This window comes from Alligator mississippiensis, chromosome 10 (assembly GCF_030867095.1).
Source record: "Alligator mississippiensis isolate rAllMis1 chromosome 10, rAllMis1, whole genome shotgun sequence".
NCBI lineage: Eukaryota > Metazoa > Chordata > Crocodylia > Alligatoridae > Alligator > Alligator mississippiensis.
In genome coordinates, this window is record NC_081833.1 from 18,068,562 (window position 1) to 18,092,396 (window position 23,835).

At 52.3% G+C, this 23,835-nt stretch overlaps 2 gene segments (V, D, J or C); both read right to left on the reverse strand.

The window, feature by feature from the left end:
* Positions 1-5,158: 5,158 nt before the first annotated feature.
* Positions 5,159-15,176, reverse strand: LOC132243542 (immunoglobulin lambda variable 8-61-like). The segment is given in 2 exon segments: positions 5,159-6,191; positions 14,791-15,176. Coding segments are annotated over 2 exon segments (435 nt in total).
* A 6,425-nt stretch (positions 15,177-21,601) lies between these two features.
* On the reverse strand, positions 21,602-22,863 carry LOC132243543 (immunoglobulin lambda variable 8-61-like). The segment is given in 2 exon segments: positions 21,602-22,532; positions 22,630-22,863. Coding segments are annotated over 2 exon segments (438 nt in total).
* Between the last annotated feature and the right edge of the window lie 972 nt (positions 22,864-23,835).

The following is a 23,835-nucleotide window of genomic DNA, read 5'->3' on the forward strand; positions in this document are numbered from 1 at the left end:
GAGAGGAATAAATGCTCCCCCTTTGCCTGCGATCCCTCACTGTGCATGTCACAGGCTCTAGGGCTGCACCCTGGGCTGCTTCCAGGGGACGTGTCAAACACTGACCCTGGAAACTTCAGGAAAGGAGAGGCCTTCACACCACTATTGGTACATGTTACTGTACAGGCACAGGACAAACTCCTGATTTATGTCTCCAGGAGCTGACAATCTAAGTGCAGTTGGGTCCACATGAATTTGGGTCATTAATGGGAAGGCCTGTCTCATCCAATTTACATTTCTAAACTGGGAGTCCTGACACCTTTACTATGTACACGGGATGAAAATGTCATTTTGTGTGGCTTAATGGTGCCACACATTGTACACCTGCAGTAGTTTAGAGGGTTTAAATGAGTTTGCATTGTTGCAAATTAAAAAACATCCTGATGCACTTTAGCTTGCAATGGCCCATGGCAGCTATTAGTCAACTCACCCCCCGGCTGCAGGAGACGCAGACAGGCTCTGCAGAAAAAAGGATCCGGCCCCTCACTGCTTCTGCCTTCAGTAGGTGCCTGCTAAAGGCAGAAGGGGCGAGGGGTCCATTCCTTTTTTTCTTTTTTTTGGCAGAGCCTTTCCACCTCTCCCTTGCCCACAGGGGCAAGCTGCTGGTAGACTGAGCGGCCCCTGAGCTGCATGGGGCCCCAGTCCTTCCCTCAGCAGCAGCGACACCCCCCAGGGCCACCCAGACGGGCTGCTTCAGCTCGGGGTCAGGGAATACATGGGTTGGACCCGGTGATGCTTCCCAGCTAGGGCACCACTCACCCCGCTAGCAGCCCACCCGGGCAGCCATAGTGGGTGCCACTGATATGGAGGGAAGGGCCAGGGCCCCCCACAGCTCAGGAGCCACTCAGCCCCCTGGCAGTCACCCCCAGCTGCAGGGAGACTCCACTGAAAAACAGAAGGACCTGGCCCCTTCGCGTAACAGTGACAGAAACCCCTACATTGAAATGGAAGGTTTCAATTAAAAACCCACTGTTTCAATTTAGGGAGGACAGAATGCAACCCTAAGAACGGGACCCAGTCACGTGTACAAGCGCTAGATCCTAAACAGCTCTTGGCTCGAAACGGGAATTAACACTTGGGGATGCTACTGAGCCTGAGCTGTATTTTCTTCCAAGCCATGGGTGGGAATTTGAGACGTTGAAAGCTGGCATGGGGTGCCTGCTACTATATCAGGGGGTGGTGTGTTGGCAGCATGGGGGTGTGAGAGGCATGTCAGGAGGTACCAGTGGGCACAGAGAAAAGGAAGCAGGCCCCCCTCATCCCCCGCTTCAGTCCAGAGTGTGCAGAGCTGGGGTTCCCGGGGAAGGAGGACCAGCTGTCACAGTTCCTGCACGGAGAACTCCAGCTGTAGAGCCAAGGTGGCACCCAGCAGGGCACAGGCCGGGGAGGGAAGGAGGTTTTTGTCTCACTTCCCCATCTGAAAGCATTGCTGTGGTGAGCACTCCCAATCCATGCAACACAGTAATAATCAGCGTCATCCTTGGGCTGGGCCCCAGCGATGGTCAAGGACATGGTGTTCCCTGATCGGGACCCAGAGAAGCGTGCTGGCACACCAGAGGGCCGGGTACTGGTGCTGTACATCAGCAGCCGAGGCGCCTGGCCCGGTTTCTGTTGCACCCACTGTATGTAGCTGTTATCAGCAACTGCTCCACTGCTCAGGCTGCACGCGATGGTCACAGTCCCTCCGGGAGACACCTGCTCTGACGGCTTCAGCGACTGCAGCTGCTGGGAACTGGAGCCTGCAAAGAAAGAAACAAGCTCACGAGGACCGCGGCAGAGCACCGGGCAGGACCACCGTCCTCAGTGCCCTGGGCAGGGAGAACAGCGCTGCAGGCTTTCAACAGTCGCTTTTCACCTTGTTGTACGGGTAAAGACCCCTCCCTTACCGACAGAGCACATGAGCAGAGCGAGAAGGAAAGTGACCCAGGCCATGGTGGGAATCCAGACCCGCTCGGCTTCCTGAGGAAAACGGGTCCCTGGCTGGCAGCCTCCATGTCGCTCTTAAACCCTCAGAGCTGAGAACGCCCACTTCATGCAAATCTGCTGCTCATTCAGCCTCTGCCATCTCTTGCCTGCTGTCTTCCCCATTTTACTCATAAAGGGCAGGGCCAGAGAGACCGTTCCCAGTGCTGTGAATGCAAAGAGGCTGAATCCTGCCCTGAGCACAATAGTTTTGGGTCCAGTCCAGGAGCTTTGGGAATTGCTCTTTGAGGAGTGTTTGGGGTCCCAACGTTGTCGCCGGGACTCACAGCAGCTCCATGGGACACATCCCCTTGGCCAGCACCGCACCGTTCATAAAGGGCCTGTCCTACTTTCAGCATTTCTAAAACTGAGCTCACTCTTTCACAGCTGATAACTGGCAGGATTCAGGCAGATCATATAGGGGGGTTGGTACAAGTTTTTCCTACCCTAGTCCAGACTGATTCCCATTTGCTGTCGGATCTAAAGCATCTCTGCTCTCCCTCTTAGGGCAGGGTGTCAGCTGAGTGCAAATCCTGCCCTGGGGCTGTGCTGTGTTCATCTGGAGGCCAGGGGGGAAGCACCACAGTGATTCTCTTGTGACCCGAGTCAGGGTTTTACCTCCACTTTCCAAAGGTAGCAGAAACGCACCACATTTTTATTACACAGATCTGCAGCAGCAGCGACGATCCCTCACTGTCAAGGAAGATCATTCCCAAGAGTCAAGTAAGGGGTTGTAGATGAGTCCACTGATGGCTTAGAAGGCCAAACCTAGAAGCGCAGCCTTTCTGGCAGGCGCCACAGCTGGCGGATAAGGTCAAACTGCAGATTTCTCGGTCTGGTTTCCTTTCCTTGTGTTCCTGCTGCTTTTCTGCCTCCAGGGTGAGACACTTTTCCTCAAAGTAAGATGTACCTCCTCTCACAAGTCATTGTCATGCAGCCCTGTTATGTTGGTTGTCCTTCAAGCATTTCCTCTGGCCCCTGCATGTCCTTTATCCTTGGCTGAGTTGAGAGTATAGCAGTTGTTCTGGCAAACGTACATCAGCCACGCACACACAATGCCCTGTCCACAGCAGCTGATTTTGAATAATCAACAGGCATTAACAGATGTGCTCTGAGAGGCAGGGAGGCACTTTAATTCATGCAGCTCCAAGAGCTGCACTGATGAAAAGCACCCGAAGCGTCATGTTTATCAGTGTCCCCGCGCTAAAAAATGATGGCGGGGTGCTTTGGACTAAAGCTCGTCGACCCAGGTTTCGCTTAAAGAGGCTCCACCACCATTTTTCAGCACAGGGACACTGATATATATGATGGTGGAGTGTGCTGGAAAGCAGGAATTACCAGCATGTTGAAGCAGCCTCCCTGCATGTATATAGGAGCCGAATTTTTCCATGATGGTGGTGTTAGTATCCGTAAGGACACTAGCATTTGTGCAGCTATATTCCCACTTTATGCCAAGGATCTGCCGGACGCAGCACTGGTAAAGGCATTTCAGGCTTTTCAGAGAGTTATGGTAGCCAGGACCAGAGGGGTTACTATCATGAGCAATAAATATATGCTCTTGGAGACATCCAGGCAATTGTTTAGCAGTTAAGATTAGCTAATGCAAAGCTTGCAAGTTTGCAACCTGCAAGTGGAATTTGTCTGTCACAGTTTAACCAAAGTGTTGAATCTAACTGTTTGCACTGATCATGGGCACCAAAAATAAGCCAAACTACAAGATTAGCTGATCTAATAGTTTTTTTAAAGGTCAGCCATAACAAGATCTGACCACCTAGTATAATTAGCATATTCCTAGGAATCCAAGGAATAAAAAACCAAGGGGTTGAGCCTGGGCAGAGTAATGCTAATTTTAAATCTCAAAGTAATGTGGTGTAATTTGCTTATTGGGTGAACTCGAGTTAGGGTGGTAACATTTCATGATAATTTCTAACACCTTTTGATCCCATAGGGTAACAGCTATAGGGCAAGATTGTGAGTGGCTCTAAAGCCAACAGATTAGCACAAGACAAGGCATAAAGGAACATGCATGTCAAGTGACTAGTTAGAAGGACGGGAGAGAAGGACCATTGCTGTACTAAGCCTGACCCCGGACTCCCAGTGTGAGTGAGGACCGGATCCTGACCAATGGACCTTCCCGGCGACCCCTTGGACTGTGTTGATCGAGGACACCTGACTTCGTGGAACAACTTGGTGCGCACCTGACATAGAGTGACTGTGGATAAGTTGCTAACCCCATGTGGGAACTCTTTGTCATTCTGTCTATCTGTTGTTATCATTCACTATTACCTCTTTATTACTGTACTATCTTTTTGCCGCATTAACCTTTCTGTTAACTGTTGTATGCTAAGCTATAAGTAAATTTGCCTTTACTTCACTCCCGACTCGCCTCCTTGATCCCAAAATCAGCAGCCTAACAACTGATACACTCACAGTGCCTTGCCGCCCTGTGCCATACGATCCCTGTATTGCACCTAAGATTCACAGCCATAGAGAAGAGTTGGGATTACCCGAGATGAATAGTACTGGGAGATAACTCCTCTGGAGTGCTTCAACCGCGAGTGCTGACCAGCACAGTTGTGACATCCTAATCCCATTCCCAACCAATACAGTTACTCTAATAAAGACTCTTATCTGATAATGCCCTTGGTAATGGTCATCCACCCTGTGGGGTGCAAATCCAGGGCTGCTTCTTCACTGAACAGAAAAAGTCTGGAAGTCTATGTCAGTCATTATTTCCACAGGACTGAGTGCACTTGTAGCGTGGGCTCTTGTAGACATGATGGTCGTCCCAACGTAAACATGATAAAAATGTCATTTGTATGGCTCAGTGGCATCACACATTACAAGTGCACCAGTTTGGGGGGGGTTTAAATGACTTTGCATTGTTGCAAACTAACCATTCCAGCGGGCAGGCTGAGGGAACAGTTGGATCGGGCTGGGTGCTGCCTCCAAGCCAGGACAGCACCCAGCCTGCTGGCAGCCCATCTGGGCACCCCCATGGGAGTGCTGCCACTGCAGAGGGAAGGAAGGGGACTCTCTGCAGCTCAGGGGATGCTCGGCCTGCTGACAGCTCACCCCACAGCCACGGGCAGGCTAAAGCTCCAGCCCCCCCCCCCCCCCCCCCCCAAAAAAAAAAGGCTAATGCTCCTGACCGCAACATAATGGGAAAATTGAAACAGTGGGTTTCAATTAAAAACTAGGGAGCATAGAATAAAACCATGGGCATTAAACCACTGTCACATGTATAAGTGCTCCAGGATTTGATTTAGGAACTTGACAATGAAGCAGCAGCTAGAGCCATTTCCCATTCAGCTGGGTGGGGAAGGGAAGAGGCCAAGATATGAAGCTGGCTGGCCAGTAGACAGTGAATACATTGATGCCATGATGCTGCCTTGGACAAATTTAAGATGGATCCAGGGTACTCACACATGTAACACTTATCTTGTTGGATGTCTCCATGTTGCCATGTAGGTGTAAGGGAGTATAACTGATACACCATAGGCTTCACCTCATATTGGGTCTCAGTGTGCAATATTTTGATATTACGGTTTGGTAGCATGGAGACCATGAAACTATGCCATCAAGGGAAAAAAAGCACAGAGTGGGTTGGCTCAGGTGACCTGAAGAAAATTTGCAGCAATGGTGAACCTGGAAAAGAAGCTTCCTGATTTCAGGCAGGTGGGAGCAGGAAAGGGCCGTCCCCGCTGGACACAAGGGCTGGGCTTCTGAAAGAAACAAACCAAAGCAGTTAGACCTGTTCCTGGCCAAGGCCAAAGTCTGCAGCCTGAGCAGGCAAAGCCTGAAAAGGCCCATGAAGAGACAAGAGAAGAGGGAGGTTTGTGTCTCAGTTCCTCATCAGGATGAAACACAGTGTCGTACCGCACTGCTGCTGCCAGTATACACCATACAGTAGTAGTCGGCCTCGTCCTCAGCTTGGGCCCCGGTGATAGTTAAGGCGGCCTTCTGACCAGAGATGGACCCGGAGAACCGGGTGGGGATCCCAGAGGGTCTCTTATTAGTTTCATAAATAAGCAGCTGAGGGGCAGAGCCAGGTTTCTGCTGGTACCAGGAGGGATAGTTGCCAGTGGTGATGGCTCCAGTGCTCAGGCTGCAGGACAGAGTGACAGTCCCTCCTGGGGACACCGAAGACACTGAAGGCTCCTGAGTCACCACAGGCTGTGACCAGACCCCTGGGATTAACAGTACAGACCCATTATTTACCATTCATTTATTGCACTTGCTAAAAAAGTAACATCCTCCAAGACATCCTGAACCCTCCCTGCTCACCTGAGCTGTATGCGAGCAGAACAAGAAGGAGAAGGGCACAGGCCATGGTGGGAATCCAGGCCAGCTCAGCTTCCTGAAGGGAACAGGCTGTAACTGGGATCATCCAAGTCTCTCTTAAATGCCCAGAGCTGAGAACAGCCCCTTCATGCAAATCTGCCCCTGCTCACTGGCTGCTGCTGGTCTGGGCGTGCTCTTATTCCTTCTGCTTCCTGTGCCCGTGAATTTGGCAGGTCAGTGCCCACTACTCAGAGCTGCAAGGGAAAGAGGGAAAGTGCTTCAGCCTGTCCGTGCAGGTTGTTAAACATCTCACTTCCTACTTGGTGCAGTGGGATACAGGCAGATATGGGGGGCATGTGATTATAAGAACTGCGGTCCCCTCATTCTGCTTACCTTTCACACTGAATATGTTCTGAATTACAACTTCTCCACCTCTGTGAGAAACTCTGGGGTCTGTCTGCGTAAGCCACTGTATCCAGTTTCTTAGTAGAAGAAATACCCCAGTTGTAGCACAGTACTAACACTACTGTCCTGCTTTCAGTACTGAAGTTTGCTGTGCTATGAATGCTTCTCACTTGCTCAGAATGCTCCTCCCTACCAATGGCACCAATATTCAGTGCTCCCAGCTTTCTTGTGCACAGGGGCCCTGATCCTGAGAGGAGCCAGACTGCGTTGGGCATTGCACAAATACAGCTAAGGACATGGCCTCTTCTTGAAAGAATCACCAATAGAAGGTGACAAAAGCCCTACAGAGGCAGTAACAGGAGGAGACAAGGAAGGATTATGAGGATGCGCAATAGTGGCCTTCTGGATTACTTCAGGGAGGCTGCTGAGGCTGACATGCCAGAGCACAGCACTGTAAGAGATAAGAGGAATCAGGAAGAGTCAACTAAAATTTGTAGATCTTGATGTGGGCAAGAAGGCAATTTGTGAGGGGATCCTATAATGTTCCTGTTACTCACTTCAGCAGAATTTAGGGAAGGGGTCGGCAACCCCTGGCATGCGTGCTGAGCATGGCATGCAAGGCTGTTTTCCTCAGCACGCCACGGCCAGCCCCGAATCTGGGTAGCTGCTGCCAGTGATGGAGCCCAGGCTGCTCCCAGGAGGCGGATGGGAGGTGGCAAGCCCTGCTGCAAGCATCCGGGCTCCATGACTGGCAGCAAATACAGAGAGCCGGGGCTGGCTGCAGCCAGGAGGCTGCAAACAGCTCTTCCGGGCTCCATAGCTCCAGCATCAGCTCCATCCTGGCAGCGACAGTGCACGCACCTTGGAGTGGGCTGCGCTGCCCTGCTGTCTTCCCTGAGGTGCGTGCGCAGTCACCACCAGCGTGGAGCTGATGCTGGAGCTGTGGAGTCCAGTGCAGCTGTTTGCAACCTTCTGCTGCAGCTGGCCCCAGCTCTGGGTATCTGCTGCCAGCTGGGAGCCCGGGCTGCTCCCAGCAGGCAGTTGGCATGCTGCGAGCTCTGCTGGGAGCAGCCTGGGTTCCAGCAGCTACCCAGAGCTGGGGCGGGCTGCAGCTGGGAGGCTGCAAACAGCTGCTGCCTCCCCGCCCCAGCCCCAGCCCCCAGGGGTGCAGTGCCAGCACCTGCTGCTTTCCTGGAGACTAGGGCTGGGATACAGCTGGGGCCGGGGTAGGAGGTCAGCAGCTGTTTGTAGACACCTGGCTGCAGCCAGCCCTGACTCTGGGTAGCTGCTGATAGCCACGGAGCCCGGGCTGCTCCCACGGAAGCCCTGCTGCAAGCAGCCTGGGATCCATGAATATCAGCACCTACCCAGAACCTGGGTCAGCTGCAAACATCTGCTGCCTCTCTGCCCCAGCCCTGGCCCCAGATGCTTCCAAAACCAGGCCCCAGGCTCTGGGGAGGCAGCTCATACCTGGTGTCCTGCACACCCTGCAATGGAGCCAGACACCTGCTGAGCCTCTCTGGTTATACAGAGGGTTTAACTCTTTAAGTCTTTCTACAGCGAGGATCACAAGTCTCTGGACATCCCCCTTGCAGCAGTGCAGGGAGTGTGTAGTGCAGTCCAGTGCAGAGCCATGGCGAGGGCAGCTGGGGCAATCGGGGTGACCACCCCCAGCGCTGAAGTAAAGGGAGTGCCAACAGGTGCTGCCCATCCAGGTTAGGACATGGGACGAAGCATGAGTGTCTCATTTGAGGGGCATGGGAACAGGGGAAGCGCGGCTCCCGCTTCTGCGTACACTCCCAATAAGCATGGGGGGCGTGTGCCCCCCCAGACCTCTGCACAGGGCATGGGCAGGCTGCCTCTGTGGGCTTTGCCCCAAGCACCAAACCCCAGTGCTTCAGCACTGCTCCAGTGAGCTCCTCTTGTGGGGAAAGCTCTAAAGTTGCATCAGCATCAGCACTGGTGCTATTTACCAGTGGAACAAGTGGCCTATTTTTATCATTATCTTCCTAAAACTGGCAAAGGTCATAGGTCCAAACCACAAGCTATAGCCCCAGAATCCTCTGGTTTCTGTCTCAGTTCTCATGGGCTCTTGCTCCCTTGTTAGGGAAATACAAGTAATTACTCATATGCAGGAGCCCTGGTTATCTCTGTTCAAAAATCACAAATTGTCTGATAAAAATTGAAAATTCTCTCACAAAAATCCCAAATCCATGAAATGTCACTATATATATATATATATATATATATATATATATATATGTATCAACTGAACACAAAATTTTGTTGATATATTTACAATTTTAAAGAAGATTGTAAGTCTAACGGTGCCTCAATCACTTGAATAAAATACATTCTAAATACCTATAATTTTTGGTATTTGGTATTTTTCTGTTTCGAGATGGCAAAACTCTTCCTGAAAGAGGTACTTCTAAGGCAAAGGGTAGGGACTTTGGCAAAGGTCATGGGTGAGGGGGCAGAACTTCTAGCCACAAGATGGTGACCAAGGGCGGGGCATCTGTCAAGGGGCGGGGCTACCAATGCGGCCCTCGACTGCTTGCCAAAACTCGGTATGCGGCCCTCCAACCAAAATAATTGCCCGCCCGTTACAGAACGATCAAGTGTGTTCATTCAGAGAGCAGTACTTTGCCTACAGGTCTGCCGTTCCCTCCTGCAATCCCTGGGAAATGTAACAACTTTTACCCAACACTCTTCAAGGTATCCACACGGCAGGTAGAAACCAGACACTGTGGCCTGAGCAGCTAGTTCCCCGCAGGGCACAGGGGTAGAAAAAAACAGGAAGGAGCTTTATGTCTCAGTTCCCCATCAAGCTGTGGCGCCCTGGGGATCTTTAGGTCCTTCCAGGATGGAGTGGGCTGCCACACGGTGCTTATGCTGTTAGGTGACCACACAGGAGTCACACAATAAATGCAGGATTAAATGGGAGTCCACAGGGTTAAAAGCATTCTGCCCTCAACATCAGGGCTTCCTTCATGGAGGCCATGAATTACTGTGATTGCCAAAGTAAATTGAGAGACCATTTAAAACATTCACCTGGTCTACATGGGCTGTCTGAGCTGACCGGCAGGACATGGGCAGTGGGGACAGCGGCTAGGGAAGGTCTGGGGGGTTCAATGAAAATGCAGTCAGCACAACCAAACTCTGCAGCCTGGGCAGGGAGATCCCAGCAGGGCACCGCTGAACAGAAAGGTTTATGTCTCAGTTCCCCATCGGGCTCTATCACTGTGCAGTGGGTTGCTGCCAGTATACACAGCACAGTAGTAGTTGGCCTCATCCTCGGCTTGGACCCCCGTGATGGTCAAGGTGGCCTTCTGACCAGATATGGACCCCGAGAACCGGGTGGGGATCCCCGAGGGCCTGCTGCTGGTGCTGTATATAAGCTGCCGAGCGGGAGATCCAGGTTTCTGCTGGAGCCAGCCAGGATAGTTGCTGGTGGTGATGGCTCCGGTGCTCAGGCTGCAGGACAGAGTGACAGTCCCTCCTGGGGACACTGACACTGCAGGCTCCTGAGTCACCACAGGCTGTGACCAGACCCCTGAAATCAACATCACAAACCCATTATTAACCATTCATTGACCGCGCTGACAGGAAAGCAACTGCCCCATGACAGGCACAGCCTGAACCCTTCTGCTGACCTGAGCAGCACGTCATCAGCACCAGGAGGAGCAGGGCACAGGCCATGGTGACAAATCCTGACCAGTTCAGCTTCCTGAGGCAAAAGTCTCCCAGGCTGGGGCCCTCCGAGTCTCTCATAAAGCCCCAGAGCTGAGACTGGCCCCTTCATGCAAATCTGTCCCCTCTCACTGGCTGCTGCTGGTGCATCGCCCTGTCCGGACAGGACGTGTGTTTCTTCCTTCTGCTTCCACCGCTCGGAGAGCCGGCAGAGCAGAGCCCAGTGCACAGCGCCTGAAGGGGAAGTGCTTTCCTGGAGATTCCTGCTCATACCCATGGTTAAACTTCCCGTTCCTCCTGATTGATTGTCATGGGAAAAGAGGCGTTGGGGGTAGATAACCAATGTGCAAGTCTCCTTACCCTGTTACCTCTTTACTGCGGAAGATATTCTGAATTGTAGTTTCTCCACCTCCATGATTAACTCTGGCCTCTCCTCTGCCCTGCCTAAAGCACACTGCTTCACAGGTGGGGCACCAAGATTATTTTTGTGTCCTAACTCCTAGCACTTGAGCCTGACCTACATTGTGCCATGTAGACCATTTTTCGAGAGAAACTTATTTTCCATTATCCAAGTGACTCAAACAGGGTTTGGGGTTTCATGCTCAGGACACTTCTTCTTAACACTGTCCCCAGTGTCTCATGTTCATGGCATTGCCATGGGCTCAGTGCCTGACACAGGTAAAGGCCTGAAAATGCTGGGTGCTGAACTGGGGCATTCAAGAAGATGGCCCCAGCCTCGAGGAGCACTGGAGAGGAGGAAGGCTGAGGCAACGGACTCTTCTGAACATATGCAGAATTGTACACACTTGTTTTGTGAAAAACATGATTTCATGTATGTATTTCAGGTCTCCCCTTCTGCCTTGTCCCCTGAACATCCGCATGCAGCCAACGTCCCTGGGCCCAGGAGTAGAAATAACTCATGAAAGCATCCTGAGAAGCAGGCAGCTGCTCTCTGGATCCCTGCAGGGAGGCAGGTACAGTCAGAGGACTGGGCTGACAGGGATCCCCAGGAAAATCAAGAGCAGCCAGGAAGACTGGGTCAGACTTTGAAAGCCTTGATGGGGAGGACTGGAGACACTGCCATTTGCCTCGTTATTCTACTGACTAGTCTCTCCATTCTCCCCTGACCTTTCTGCTGGTTGAAAAAGCGGGACTCCGCAGGTTTTGGTGCGAGCCCCGAAGACCTCTGGCTTCCCTGAAGAACGGCTGGCAAAGATCTCTTTGTATCGCAGTGATCCCCAGAAGGCTCCACATGGAGCCAGGGCCCCTCAACACCGGGTAAACTTTCCGATCCAAGCGGACAAGACAGAGGAAGGGCAGGAAGGAGCCTGGCTGACATCCCCAATTCGCAGACAAAAGGACTGAGTGCCACCTGCTTGAGTAGTGCACTGGGGCCTCAGTCCCAAGACCTCCCTCCCCCTCGTCTCTTTGGGCTGAGAACCCCAGCACCCAAAGATGGCAGGAAAAGGATTTCTTTTTCAGAAAGGGCCAATTCAAAAACCGTGACATGGAGTGAATGGACAGTTAGACCATACAGAAGAGGAAATGCTTGTTTACATATTTCCCTGGAGACCGCCTGTCACTCAGAGTTAACTTTCGGCTCATCTGTGCAGCAAGATTGACACCTAGTGGTCACGAGTACCCTCTCCTGACACATCGTCATGGAAAAACAGTGGGGGAACTAGGCAAGCATTGTCAGAGATAATGTGCCTGGCTTTAGAATCAAGGGCCAAAAAAAGGAAGCAGTAGGGGCAGGCCGCTTGTAACCAATTCACTGCTGTTCAAAGCCCCTCTTTCCCAGGAAACAGGTAATGACATGGCTTCAGGTGAGTTCTGTAGGTGGGCACTGGTGATGGCTTACTGGATCCTCCCTTACATGCTGCACTGTCCTGGCAGGGCACTCCGTGGTGTGCATCTGTGTGTGCACATGCAAATGGATGCGTGTCTGTGCACATGTGCATGTACGTGTGCATCTTTGTGTAATTTTGGCTGAAACATGCATCTCTGGAAGCATGTCAGGCTTCATGCACCAGGGCTGAGAGACCAGGTCCTTCCCCAATGTACAGTCAAACGGGTTGTGATTACATGCAAATTGTTTCTGAACTAATTCATGTAACACACTGTGCCGAGGCCAGGCATGCAGGTGCTCTGGAACCCATCTGGTGCGAGAAAGGTCCATTCTCCTGGACTCCCTTTGAGGGAAAAAAAGGAGACATGTCTTGCTTCAGAGACCCAACTCCACACCAGAGCAGTTGCTAGTGAGGCCAAGGCTGGGAGGGAAGAGAAAGTTGTTGTTGCAGCTCCCCGTATGACTGGGTCCCTGTGAGGAGAGGCAGAGTGCCACACAGCACAGTAATAATCCACTTCATCTTCAGCCTGGACCCCAGGGGTGGTCAACCATGCAAGATTACCAGAGAGATCAGCAGAGAAGAGTTCAGGGACACCTGAGGCTCTGCTCTTGAATTTTTAGATCAGTAGCCAAGGACTGCTCCCCGGTGCTATTGATACCAGCCAGGGTCCGTGGTGCTAATGAACTCCACGCCCTGCAGTGTGCACCGCAGAGGTGCCATTTGCCCCAGCACCAGCGACAATGTGGGATGTGCTTGTGTCAGCGCACTCTGAGCTCTGCCCTGCAAAGAGCAATGCAGACACCCCGTCACAACCTGTTCCATTCCCTGAGAAATGCTTTTTACCAACTCGGAGAGCAAGACCCCAGAGCAGAGGGAGCCATCAGCCCCATCTCTCAGGACTCCTTTGGAGGAAGCCCTCCCCTCCCTTACCAAAGCAGAACAGGACAAGCATGAGGACAAGAGGGCCCAAGGCCATGGTGGGAATCCAGAACAGCTCGGCTTCCTGAGGCAAACAGGTCTCTGGTTGGGACCATCCAACTGTCTCTTAAAACACTTGGAGCGGGAGAACAGCCCCTTCATGCAAATCTGCCCCCTGCTCGGGGGATGCAGAGTGCACTCAAGAGACGACACATTTAGCAAAGGGAAGGGGAGGATGCAGAAGAGCTGCACAGACACAGGGAGGCTGAAGAAGAGGAGTCGTCTGAGGAGAGAAGGACAAGACCATTTCCACATCCGTCCAGGCCAGCCCTGTGAATTCAGATATCAAAGGTCGCTGTCCAGCCTCTGTGCAGGGCACATGGGCATATTGTTCCTGTGGGACTTCTCAAAACTACAATACGTTCCCATTCATTCTGTAACCACCTGAAGTGCAGTGGTACGGGGCGCTTATACACGTGGTCTGGGAATGGGTGGGGAGGGGGTGGATTTAATTACACTGGTTCTGAGAGCCACTCTACTTAAAGCGCCCAGAGTATCTCTTGGCCCAGCATCCCCATACTTCAAAATGGTAGTAGGGGGCACTTTAACTAAAGTTCACAGAACGAACTTTATTTAAAGCACCCTCACTCCATTTTGAAGTGTCAGGACGCTGATACCCAAGATGCTGGAGGCTACTGGAGCGTGGTAAATACCATGCTCCAGGATACTCAATTAATCTGGTCTGCTCCAACGTGCTGGGATTACAGTGCATCAGAGCAGCCTCACTGTTCGTGTCTAGGCACCAGAGACTAGTTCATGTCACAAGAGTGAAAGATGTTCATCACACGACTCATGCAGGGTTACACTTTTGCAGCATGGTCTAGCAAGAGGGAGAAGCTGAGGATGGAGTCAGCTGTGTTTGAGGGAGAGCTTTTATTCAGAGTAAAATGAGAGCTCACCTCGTTCAGTGCTTTGCTACACTCAGTTGGTGCAAGGGGACGTGTCTGCGTGATGTGCCATGGCTAAGGATTCCCTCCTGCGCTCTCATAATCATGGGCGACTTGTGCCTCCTGAGTCCCTGAGGGCATCAGCGGCCGATCACCAACTGGAGAGGGGGTCCCCCAGCAGCTGATCGCCACCCCCTAAAGCATGGGCAGCAAGTACCACCGCTCTTCCCTTGGCACCCCCATTCCCCCACTGCAAGAGCCAATCTTGGAGGGGGAGGGAGGTACGTGGCCCCCTGTGCTCCCTCTACACATTGCCAGTGCTCACAATCAGGGGTTTGCACATGCCATCCCCACACCTCAGCTCAGAGGGGTCGTGGAGAAGGGGCTCTGGGTGCCCACATCAATATGAGCAGGATGCTGGCAGGCAGAAAGTGCCCCATACAGGTCCTGTCTGTGGGCACAGCCCAGCAGGACATGGAAAAAGAGCTCTGGGGCATGGAGAACTCACAAGAGCCTCCAGAGAGAATACGAGGGGGAAGTGGCCCTGCTCTGCGCTCCTCTGCCTTTGCTCTTCTATGCCTCTTACCTCCCTGTCTGTCCATCTACCTGCTGTCTGGGGCAAGCAGCAGAAAGGAGTTTGGTCCCTCATACACTGAAAAATTAGGGCAGGTTTGGGGTTTCCGCCCCCTTACCATCCACAGAAACCGCAGTCTTCACAGGGGCCATATTCAGTGTCACAAGAGCCACGGACACACCGCTGTGCTCTCCCCAGGCAGAAGAGATCTCTTGCATCCAGCAGTCCCCAGAGCAGTCAGAGTGAAGGGGATTCCTAGGGCACTTGCAACCTCTTCTGGACCAAATGCTGCTGTGTCAAAGGGTGAATGCTCTCCCTCTGTCCCCATCCACTGCCACACAGGACGCCATAATCTACAAATCAGCTGCTGGCTCTGAAGTCCTGGCTGGGCTGTTTCTCCTGGATTCTTCACAGAGGATGTCACAAGCTCAATCCCAAAGCACCAGGGCTGTGCTCTGATGTGCTCTCAGGGAAAGAGCTGCTCCTGACCTCTGGGAAAGGCGATGTCTTCATACCACTGCCAGTACCTGGCATTCGTTGTGCTGTCTCTCTGTTGATGGTGGCATGGTAGTTGGGGTTGCTAGGCACAGGGCAGCCTGTGAAAACTGGTGCAGTGGAAAAGAGGAGCAGACATGCACAGAGCATTGACTCTAAGGCAGTGCATACCTGCTGCCATATTTCCAGCTTCACAACTTGGTTGGAGGAGTTAGAGCAGAGAGAGTTTTTTCCCCACTTCCCCATTGGACTATATCACAGGGGCGAGCGCTCCCGGTCCATACCGAACAGTAACCATCAGCATCATTCTCAGGCTGCGCCCCAGGGATGGTTAGGCCTGCTGTCTGACCAGAAGTGGAAACCAAGAACTGGTTGGAAATCCCTCAACAGCCTGCTGCTGGTGTTGGATATAAGCTGCTTAGGGGAAGAGCCTGGCTTCTGCTGGAACCAGCCAGGGTAGTTCCCTATAGGAATGCGATTGGAAATGCATTTGGATGCTCTGCAGCTGTTCTGCGCAGCTCCCTGAATTCATAATACCAATTGTAACACCCACTGCTCTGTGTAGTGCTTCCCCAGGTAATGCCCATGTTGATTTTCTGAGGCAGAGAGGGCTTTGGATGGCCTGGACACTGCCCTTGGCATTACAACAGGCAGGGAAGAATCGTTCCTGCAGAGACTACCACGGCAGCATTCGGTCTCACCAGAGAGCCATGCTGCACCCCAGTGCTCTCTGTAGTCCAACAGTCCCGCAGAGCGCCCAGTATCAGGGTGATTCCCATGGCACTGGTGACGTCTCTAACCAAAACCTTCAAGGGGGTGAATGCTCTCCCTTTGCCTGAGATTCCTCCCAGGCTCAGGCCCACTGCATTTTGCTGTGCTCCTGGGTGCATTCAGGGGCATTATAGAAAAGCTATATCTGATGCTTCTGGAAGGGAGAAACCTTAATGCCACAGCTAGTATCAGCCCCAGCCCCTGCCCCAAACTGCTGACAATCCAAGACAGAAGACTTCAGGCCAATATGAACCCACTGGAGGTGGGGGTGGTCTCATCAAATCTCCATTCTCCAACAAGGGGTCCTTGTCACTAGTCCCAACACAGCCTCTGTGCTGCCTGCTGAAAGAGGTGCTGCCATTCAAGCTCTGAGTCCTGGATCCTATGAGGGAGTGACTTCTTGCCTCTCTGAACATCCCTTTAGCTCTCAGCCTGGCTGACACTGCTCTCACACTCACTTAAAACTGTTATTCCATCAGCCATAGCAGAGACCTGGCACTCACCTGGGCTGTAGTTGACACTTGTAAGGATGCTGGCAATGGTCTGCATTGCCTTCCTTGTCTTGGGGTGATCTCCTGTTAGTACCCCATGCCTTAGAGTCACAAGTGTCTTTGGGCTAAATCCACAAGTGGTGACCACCCAGCTGTGCTCTGACCAACATCCCATTCATTCCACAACCCCAGGGGCAACTTAAAGGACAGTGTAGGACCACCATAGCAGGCACTTGAAGGACACTGCTATTGTAGGACTGTCTGGAAATGATGGCTGCTTAAGACAGAAAGTTTTCAATGCACACAGCGGGATGGTTAGAAGAAGTGCAACAAAGCATTATATGATCTATAAGAAGAAGCTTCAAAATGAGACAGGAAAGGGCCAGGGCTGCCAGCCTTGGCAATGTTCCCTTAAACTATAGTTTAGCAGCTCAGCGGGGAAAAACCCAGACTTGGCAAATGGTGGCAGCGTTACATCACTTTTCCTTGGTTGTACTTGTTTGCTTTGGAAGTGAGAAACACATACAGCATGAGTGACGGGTGCCTCCTGAATCTGGGGGGCACTCCCAGAAACCGCTGAGGCGGTGGCCCTGTCAGGGGGTGCACCAGCCCTACTGACAGCATCAGAGTCGGCCATCATGGGGGGCACTGGCCCCATCGGGGGGGCACATGCACCCCCCTGTACCCCCTACCAGTCACCTATGACATACAGCCAGGGCACCCAACGGGACAGATCCTGAGAAGCGCTGAGCTCATACAGCTCTAGAAAATCGGGCTCTGTGAAATGGCACCGTTCTGTTTCGACTTGCGTTTTGACAGAACAGCCTTTCATTTCAAATTTTGTTTCGCTTTTCGAAACTGCTGTTCCGTTTCGTTTCGTCAAAACGGTTTTGCTGTTTAGACGCTGCTTTGACGTTTCACCCGTAGGCTATAATGGGGAAGATCGAAACAGCCTATAACTTTGTCATTTCCAGCCTGATTTTGATGAAACTTGCCAAATTGGTAGCCCCTACTGAGGGCCTAAAGTCTGCCAAGTTTGAAGGAGATGGGAGCAGGGGTTTCTGGGAAACTGCACTTCAAGCTTCTGACAAGCAAAACTCATGGCGTGTGGCTGTGCATGTGTTAAGGTGCAGCTGTTTTTCTGTCCCTGCCCCAGAGCACTGGGTTTGGAAGGGACCTCAGGGAAGGATGACAGTCACTGCCCAGCTACAGTCAGTATCAGAGCAGTCCTTCCCCACTCTTCCCCCTTCCTCTCCTTACTTTCTATTTCCCTGCACGCAAGCAAAGGTTCAAAACTCAAAACATTTTAAACCTTTTGAAACATTTCAAAGGGCCCTTGTTTCATTTTGAAGCCTTTCATTTCATTTCAAATTCACAGTTTTGAGCTTGAAAGGAGTTGAAACAGTGTCGAAATGAAACACCCAGCAAAATTTTGCACAGGCCTACTGGTCAGTCTCCTGGCCCAGCCCTGCAACATAGCCTGACAGCCCAGGCCAGTGATTCTCTGCTAGGTGGCTTTGGTCCCCTTGGAGGCCTGGAGACCCTTTCAGGGGTGTGTGGGTTGCCACATGGTGCTCGTACTGTTAAATATGCACACATGATTCACAAGATAAACCCAGGGGCAAATGGAAATCCACAATGTTAAAATCCAAATGGAAATCCACAAAGTTAAAACCTCTTCTGAGAGGAGTGTGAGGAGGAGCGAGGCCCAGGCCATGGTAGGGATCCAGACCAGCTCAACTTCCCACTGTAAATGTGTCTCGGGCTGCAACGCTCAGATTCTCTCTTAAAACCCCAGAGCTGCAAGCAGCTTCTTCATGCAAATCAGCCTCCTGCTCACCGGCTGCTCTTGTCCGTATCCCCTTCCCTCAGTCAGTTAAAGGGAGGACCCTCCCCAATGTGATTTAAGCTCAGTGAGAAGAGCTCAGCAGTTACTAACTTCCCCGCTCCTATTTTGCACAGAGATCTGCTCCCTGCCCTGCACACTGAACCTCAAAGACTGAATGAGGGTACAAATTTTTGTCTTTTATTATCATCAGGAAATTCTCATCCAGGTTGTCCCTCTGGAAAGTCTTCCTTTCTGGAGGTTTTAATTTTTTTTTAACTTTGGTTACCTGCTATATATATTTTTTTTTTGGGGGGGGTGGGGGAGGGAGGGGGTATCTGAATGATGCGACCTGATTTTTTCCCCTCATTTATTTCCTCAAAATCCAACAAAATATTTCTCACCATTCATAGGGTTTGATCTTTGCCCAACCAACTCCCATTCCCTTTTGCAGAGAAAACACACCTGCAGGCACAGGGGGTTCAGAACACCTACCCACTGCCTATGCACAGCGGGAGGTAAGGGCACCCCGCCAATATGTTATCAAATGACAAGGCCTTTGCTTGACTATTTCCTGGCAGCACAAAAGGAAAGCAGGGTTAAGCCACTTCCTTCCTCACAGCCCAGCTTGTGTGCAGGCAGAAGAGAAACCCAGGCATCTGGGGACTCCCCTCTCCGAGCCCAGAACCATCATTACTAGGCCGTCACCTCCCAGTGGCAATGTGCATTCCCTGGAACTTCAGGCGCTGGGGTGGGAGTAGCAGAGAGGGGCAGGGTAATGCTTTTCCCACTTTCTGTGGGGTCTGAGCCTCCTGTGAGATGGACACCATAGTTGGGCAGCAGCAGTTACATCCCACCCTTCTCCCACTAAGACCTCAGTCCTGGTCACTGCATCATAAAGACGCCTGTCTTTCTTGTCGCTTGCAAGACCCTAAATGGTCCCTTTTCTTCCATCACAGCATATCCGTTGAGTTTCCTGAGATTCAGCCATGCCATGTGGGTACTCCAGAAGCCACCCTACATCAACGTACAGCTTCCAAGGGAATGGGCAGGTCCAGGGCCTTCTAACTTTTTTAATAGCTCCTTCTTTGCATTCAACAAACAGGCCATTCCATGTCCTGTCTGCCTGGGAGCAGTGAAGCGGTCACAGTCTGCAGTCAGGGAAATCGCTCTGCAAGGTTTGCTGGTTGTGCTTGATATCAGCTGTCCAATGAGCCTCAGAGCAGGGGGCACTTCTAGCCCAAATGATATCATTCATCCCTGAGCACCCTGGCTCTGCACTGGCTTCACCCTAACCACTTCTTTTCTTTTTTGGGGAGTCAGAGAGCTCTGTCTGGGGACCATCCTTCTTCCTTTACTTTCCCATCCAGTCCTACATCATGCATGTGCCTATGTTTAGGACAGGACTAGGAAGACAGAAGACAAATGACCTCACTTCAGATTGAGCCATGAGGTTGCTCGGTTATGCCCCGACCCGCTGTGCACCTGAGCTGTTCATTGCCTCCCCATGGCACAACGCTCCATGTTTCGCAGGACCAGGGCTCCTCTGGTTTTGTACAGCCTCCAGTGACTTCATTTCATCACATCACTTTGCAATTGGGTTGTGCTTCCCTGGCTGCTGGCTACTGCTTCAGCCTTGGTGCTGAGTTAGATGACAGATCTGCCCCAGCAGAAAGTGTTGCGGGATTCTCAGCAAGTCCCTTTCATACTGTGCATCTGTCATCTGGAGTGTCTTCCATTCAGTCTCATGGCTTTATCACTGTCGATGTCTCTACTGGCCCTGGTGTTGTCTACAATGGAGACATGCCCAGGCCACCCCAAAGGAGCAGCCTGGATTTCTTCTGCAGGGGCACATCCTGTTTGGGAAGTCACAGAAGGGATCCACCCAGAGCAACACATCACAGCTCTTCCTGAGCCACTCCCTGTCCTCCTGACCCTGCTGTCTACACCTCCTTAATACTTCTTACATAAAAACTTCCCACTTCCACACACACAGGATATCCCAACTGGTCTGCAGGCGGATGGGGAGGGGGAAGGAAAGAGTTGACTTAGGACAGAGGAGCTGACTTACTCTTAACCCCATCTTGGAAATGGTAAGAGCAGAGACAGGAGAGCATCTGGTCAATTCACTATTGAGCCTCAGGCAAAGTCAAGACATGATGAATCCAGTAAAGAGCAAGCTTCAGTAGCTGAGGGAGGCTTTTGCCTCCCTTTGCCTCTGGAGCACTGTGGCATTGCTGCTGCTGAGGCAAACGGGTCTCTGGCTGGGTCCGTCCAAGGCTCTCTCAAACCCCCAGTCCTGAAACAACCCCCTTCATGCGACTCTGCCCCTTGCTCACCAGCTGCTGCTTTCTTCATATCCTTCAAGAAAGGATTTTCCCTACCTAATGCTGTCAGCTCACTAGCTAATGCTGTCAGCTGGACTTTCCTCACTGTCCTACTGAGAAGACACATACAGGAGACAGGGCTGTGCTCTGAAAAGGATCTTTGTGGACTTAAGCATTTCCCCACTGTACCTATGTTGGCATAGTTACACCAACAAAAGCCCCCTGGCATGGATGCTGCATTGCCTGTAAGAGGTTTCTCCTGTGAATGTTTCTTCAGTCTCAGGTCCTGAGATGAATCGCACTGGGAGATAACTCCTCTGGAGTGCTTCAACTGCAAGTGCTGACCAGCACAGCTGTGACATCCTAATCCCATTCCCAACCAACACAGTTACTCTGATAAAGACTCTTGTCTGATAACGCCCTTGGTTACGATCATCCACCCTGTGGGGTGCAAATCCAGGGCTGCTTCTTCACTGAACAGAAGAAGTCTGGAGATCTACGTCAGTCATTATTTCCACAGGACTGGGTGCACTTGAAGCCTGGGCGCTTGTAGACATGATGGTCGTCCCAACGTACACATGATAAAAATGTCATTTGTATGGCTCAGTAGCATCACACATTACAGGTGCACCAGTTTGGCGGGGCTTAAATGACTTTGCATTTTTGCAAACTAACCATTCCAGCGGGCAGGCTCAGGGAACAGTTGGATCGGGCTGGGTGCTGCCTCCAAGCCAGGACAGCACCCAGCCTGCTAGCAGTCCATCTGGGCACCCCCATGGGGGTGCTGCCACTGCAGAGGGAAGGAAGGGGACCCTCTGCAGCTCAGGGGGTGCTTGGCCTGCTGACAGCTCACCCCACAGCCACGGGCAGGCTCCAGCTCTGACAAAAAACAAAAGAAAAGGATAATGCTCCTCAGCGTAACAAAGAAAAAATTGAAACTGTGGGTTTTAATTAAAAACTAGGGAGCATAAAATAAAACCATGGGGATTAAACCCCGGTCACATGTACAATTGCTCCAAGATTTGATTTAGGAACTTGACAATGAAGCAGCAGCTAGAGCCATTTCCCATTCAGCTGGGTGGGGAAGGGAAGAGGCCAAGACATGAAGTTGCCTGGCCAGTAGACACGGAATACATTGATGCCATGATGCTGCCTTGGACAAATGTGAGATGGATCCAGGGCACTCACACATGTAACACTTATCTCGTTGTATGTCTCCATGTTTCCATGTAGGTGTAAGGGCGTATAACTAATACACCATAGGCTTCACCTCATATTGGGTCTCAGTGTGCAATACTTCGATATTAGGGTTTGGTAGCATGGAGACCATGAAACTATGCCATCAAGGGGGAAAAAACACAGAGTGGGTTGGCTAAGGTGACCCGAAGAAAGTTTGCAGCAATGGTGAACCTGGAAAAGAAGCTTCCTGATTTCAGGCAGGTGGGAGCAGGAAAGGGCCGTCCCCGCTGGACACAAGGGCTGGGCTTCTGAAAGAAACAAACCAAAGCAGTTAGACCTGTTCCTGGCCAAGGCCAAAGTCTGCAGCCCGAGCAGGCAAAGCCTGAACAGCCCATGAAGAGACAAGAGAAGAGGGAGGTTTGTGTCTCAGTTCCTCATCAAGATGAAACACAGTGTCGTAACGCACTGCTGCTGCCAGTATACACCATACAGTAGTAGTCGGCCTCGTCCTCAGCTTGGGCCCCGGTGATGGTTAAGGCGGCCTTCTGACCAGAGATGGACCCGGAGAACCGGGTGGGGATCCCAGAGGGTCTCTTATTAGTTTCATGAATAAGCAGCTGAGGGGCAGAGCCAGGTTTCTGCTGGTACCAGGAGGGATAGTTGCTGGTGGTGATGGCTCCGGTGCTCAGGCTGCAGGACAGAGTGACAGTCCCTCCTGGGGACACCGAAGACACTGAAGGCTCCTGAGTCACCACAGGCTGTGACCGGACCTCTGGGATTAACAGTACAGACCCATTATTTACCATTCATTTATTGCACTTGCTAAAAAAGTAACATCCTCCAAGATATCCTGAACCCTCCCTGCTCACCTGAGCTGTATGCGAGCAGAACAAGAAGGAGAAGGGCACAGGCCATGGTGGGAATCCAGGCCAGCTCGGCTTCCTGAAGTGAACAGGCTGTAACTGGGATCATCCAAGTCTCTCTTAAATGCCCAGAGCTGAGAACAGCCCCTTCATGCAAATCTGCCCCTGCTCACTGGCTGCTGCTGGTCTGGGCGTGCTCTTATTCCTTCTGCTTCCTGTGCCCGTGAATTTGGCAGGTCAGTGCCCTCTACTCCGAGCTGCAATAGAAAGAGGGAAAGTGCTTCAGCCTGTCCGTGCAGGTTGTTAAACATCTCACTTCCCACTTGGTGCAGTGGGATAGAGGCAGATATGGGGTAGGGCATGTGATTACCGTATTTTTGCGCATATATCCCACAGGTTATGCACGATTTTAGAAAAAAAAATTATGGGTGCAGGCTACACACAGGTATAGGCTATGCAGGCAACACCAAGCCAAGCGGCGCCTCCCCGCTGGGCCCTGGTGGCGGCATGAGCAGGCTGGGGGGCTGCGGTGTGTCTCGCCCTTCTTTTCCTTCTCATCCAGGGGCGCCCCCGCCACCATCGCCGCCACCTGCTGGGGCATGTAGTGGATGCCCAGTGGCGCCTCCCCGCTGGGCCCGGGCAGGCCGGGCTGCACTGCTGGGGTGGGGGATGGCGACACAGGCAGGCTGGGGGGCTGTGGCGGGGCCTCGCCCTCCGTCTCCTTCTCGCCCGGGGGCGCCACTGCTGCCGCTGCCGTGGCTGCCACCTGCCGGTGCATGTAGTGGACACCCAGCGGCGCCTCCAGGGCCCAGCGGGGAGGCGCTGCTTGGCTTGGAGTCCTCGCCCTCTGTCTCCTTCTCACCCAGGGGTGCCGCCTCGCCCGGGGGTGCGGGGAATATAAGGGGATGCAGGGAATACACAGGTGCGGGGTATGCATGGACTATTTTTCAAAAACGCAATTTTCCACGGGTTATAAATGGGTGCGAGACGGCCCCAGCTGTGGGTAGCTGCTGCCAGCTGGGAGCCCAGGCTGCTCCCAGCAGGCAGCTGGGATGCTGCAAGCCCTGCTGGGAGCAGCCTGGGCTCTAGCAGCTACCCAGAGCTGGGGCTGGCTGCAGCTGGGAGGCTACGAACAGCTGCTGCCTCCCCACCCCAGCCCTGGCCCCAACGGGCGCAGTGCTGGCTCCATGGCTATCAGCACCTACCCAGAAC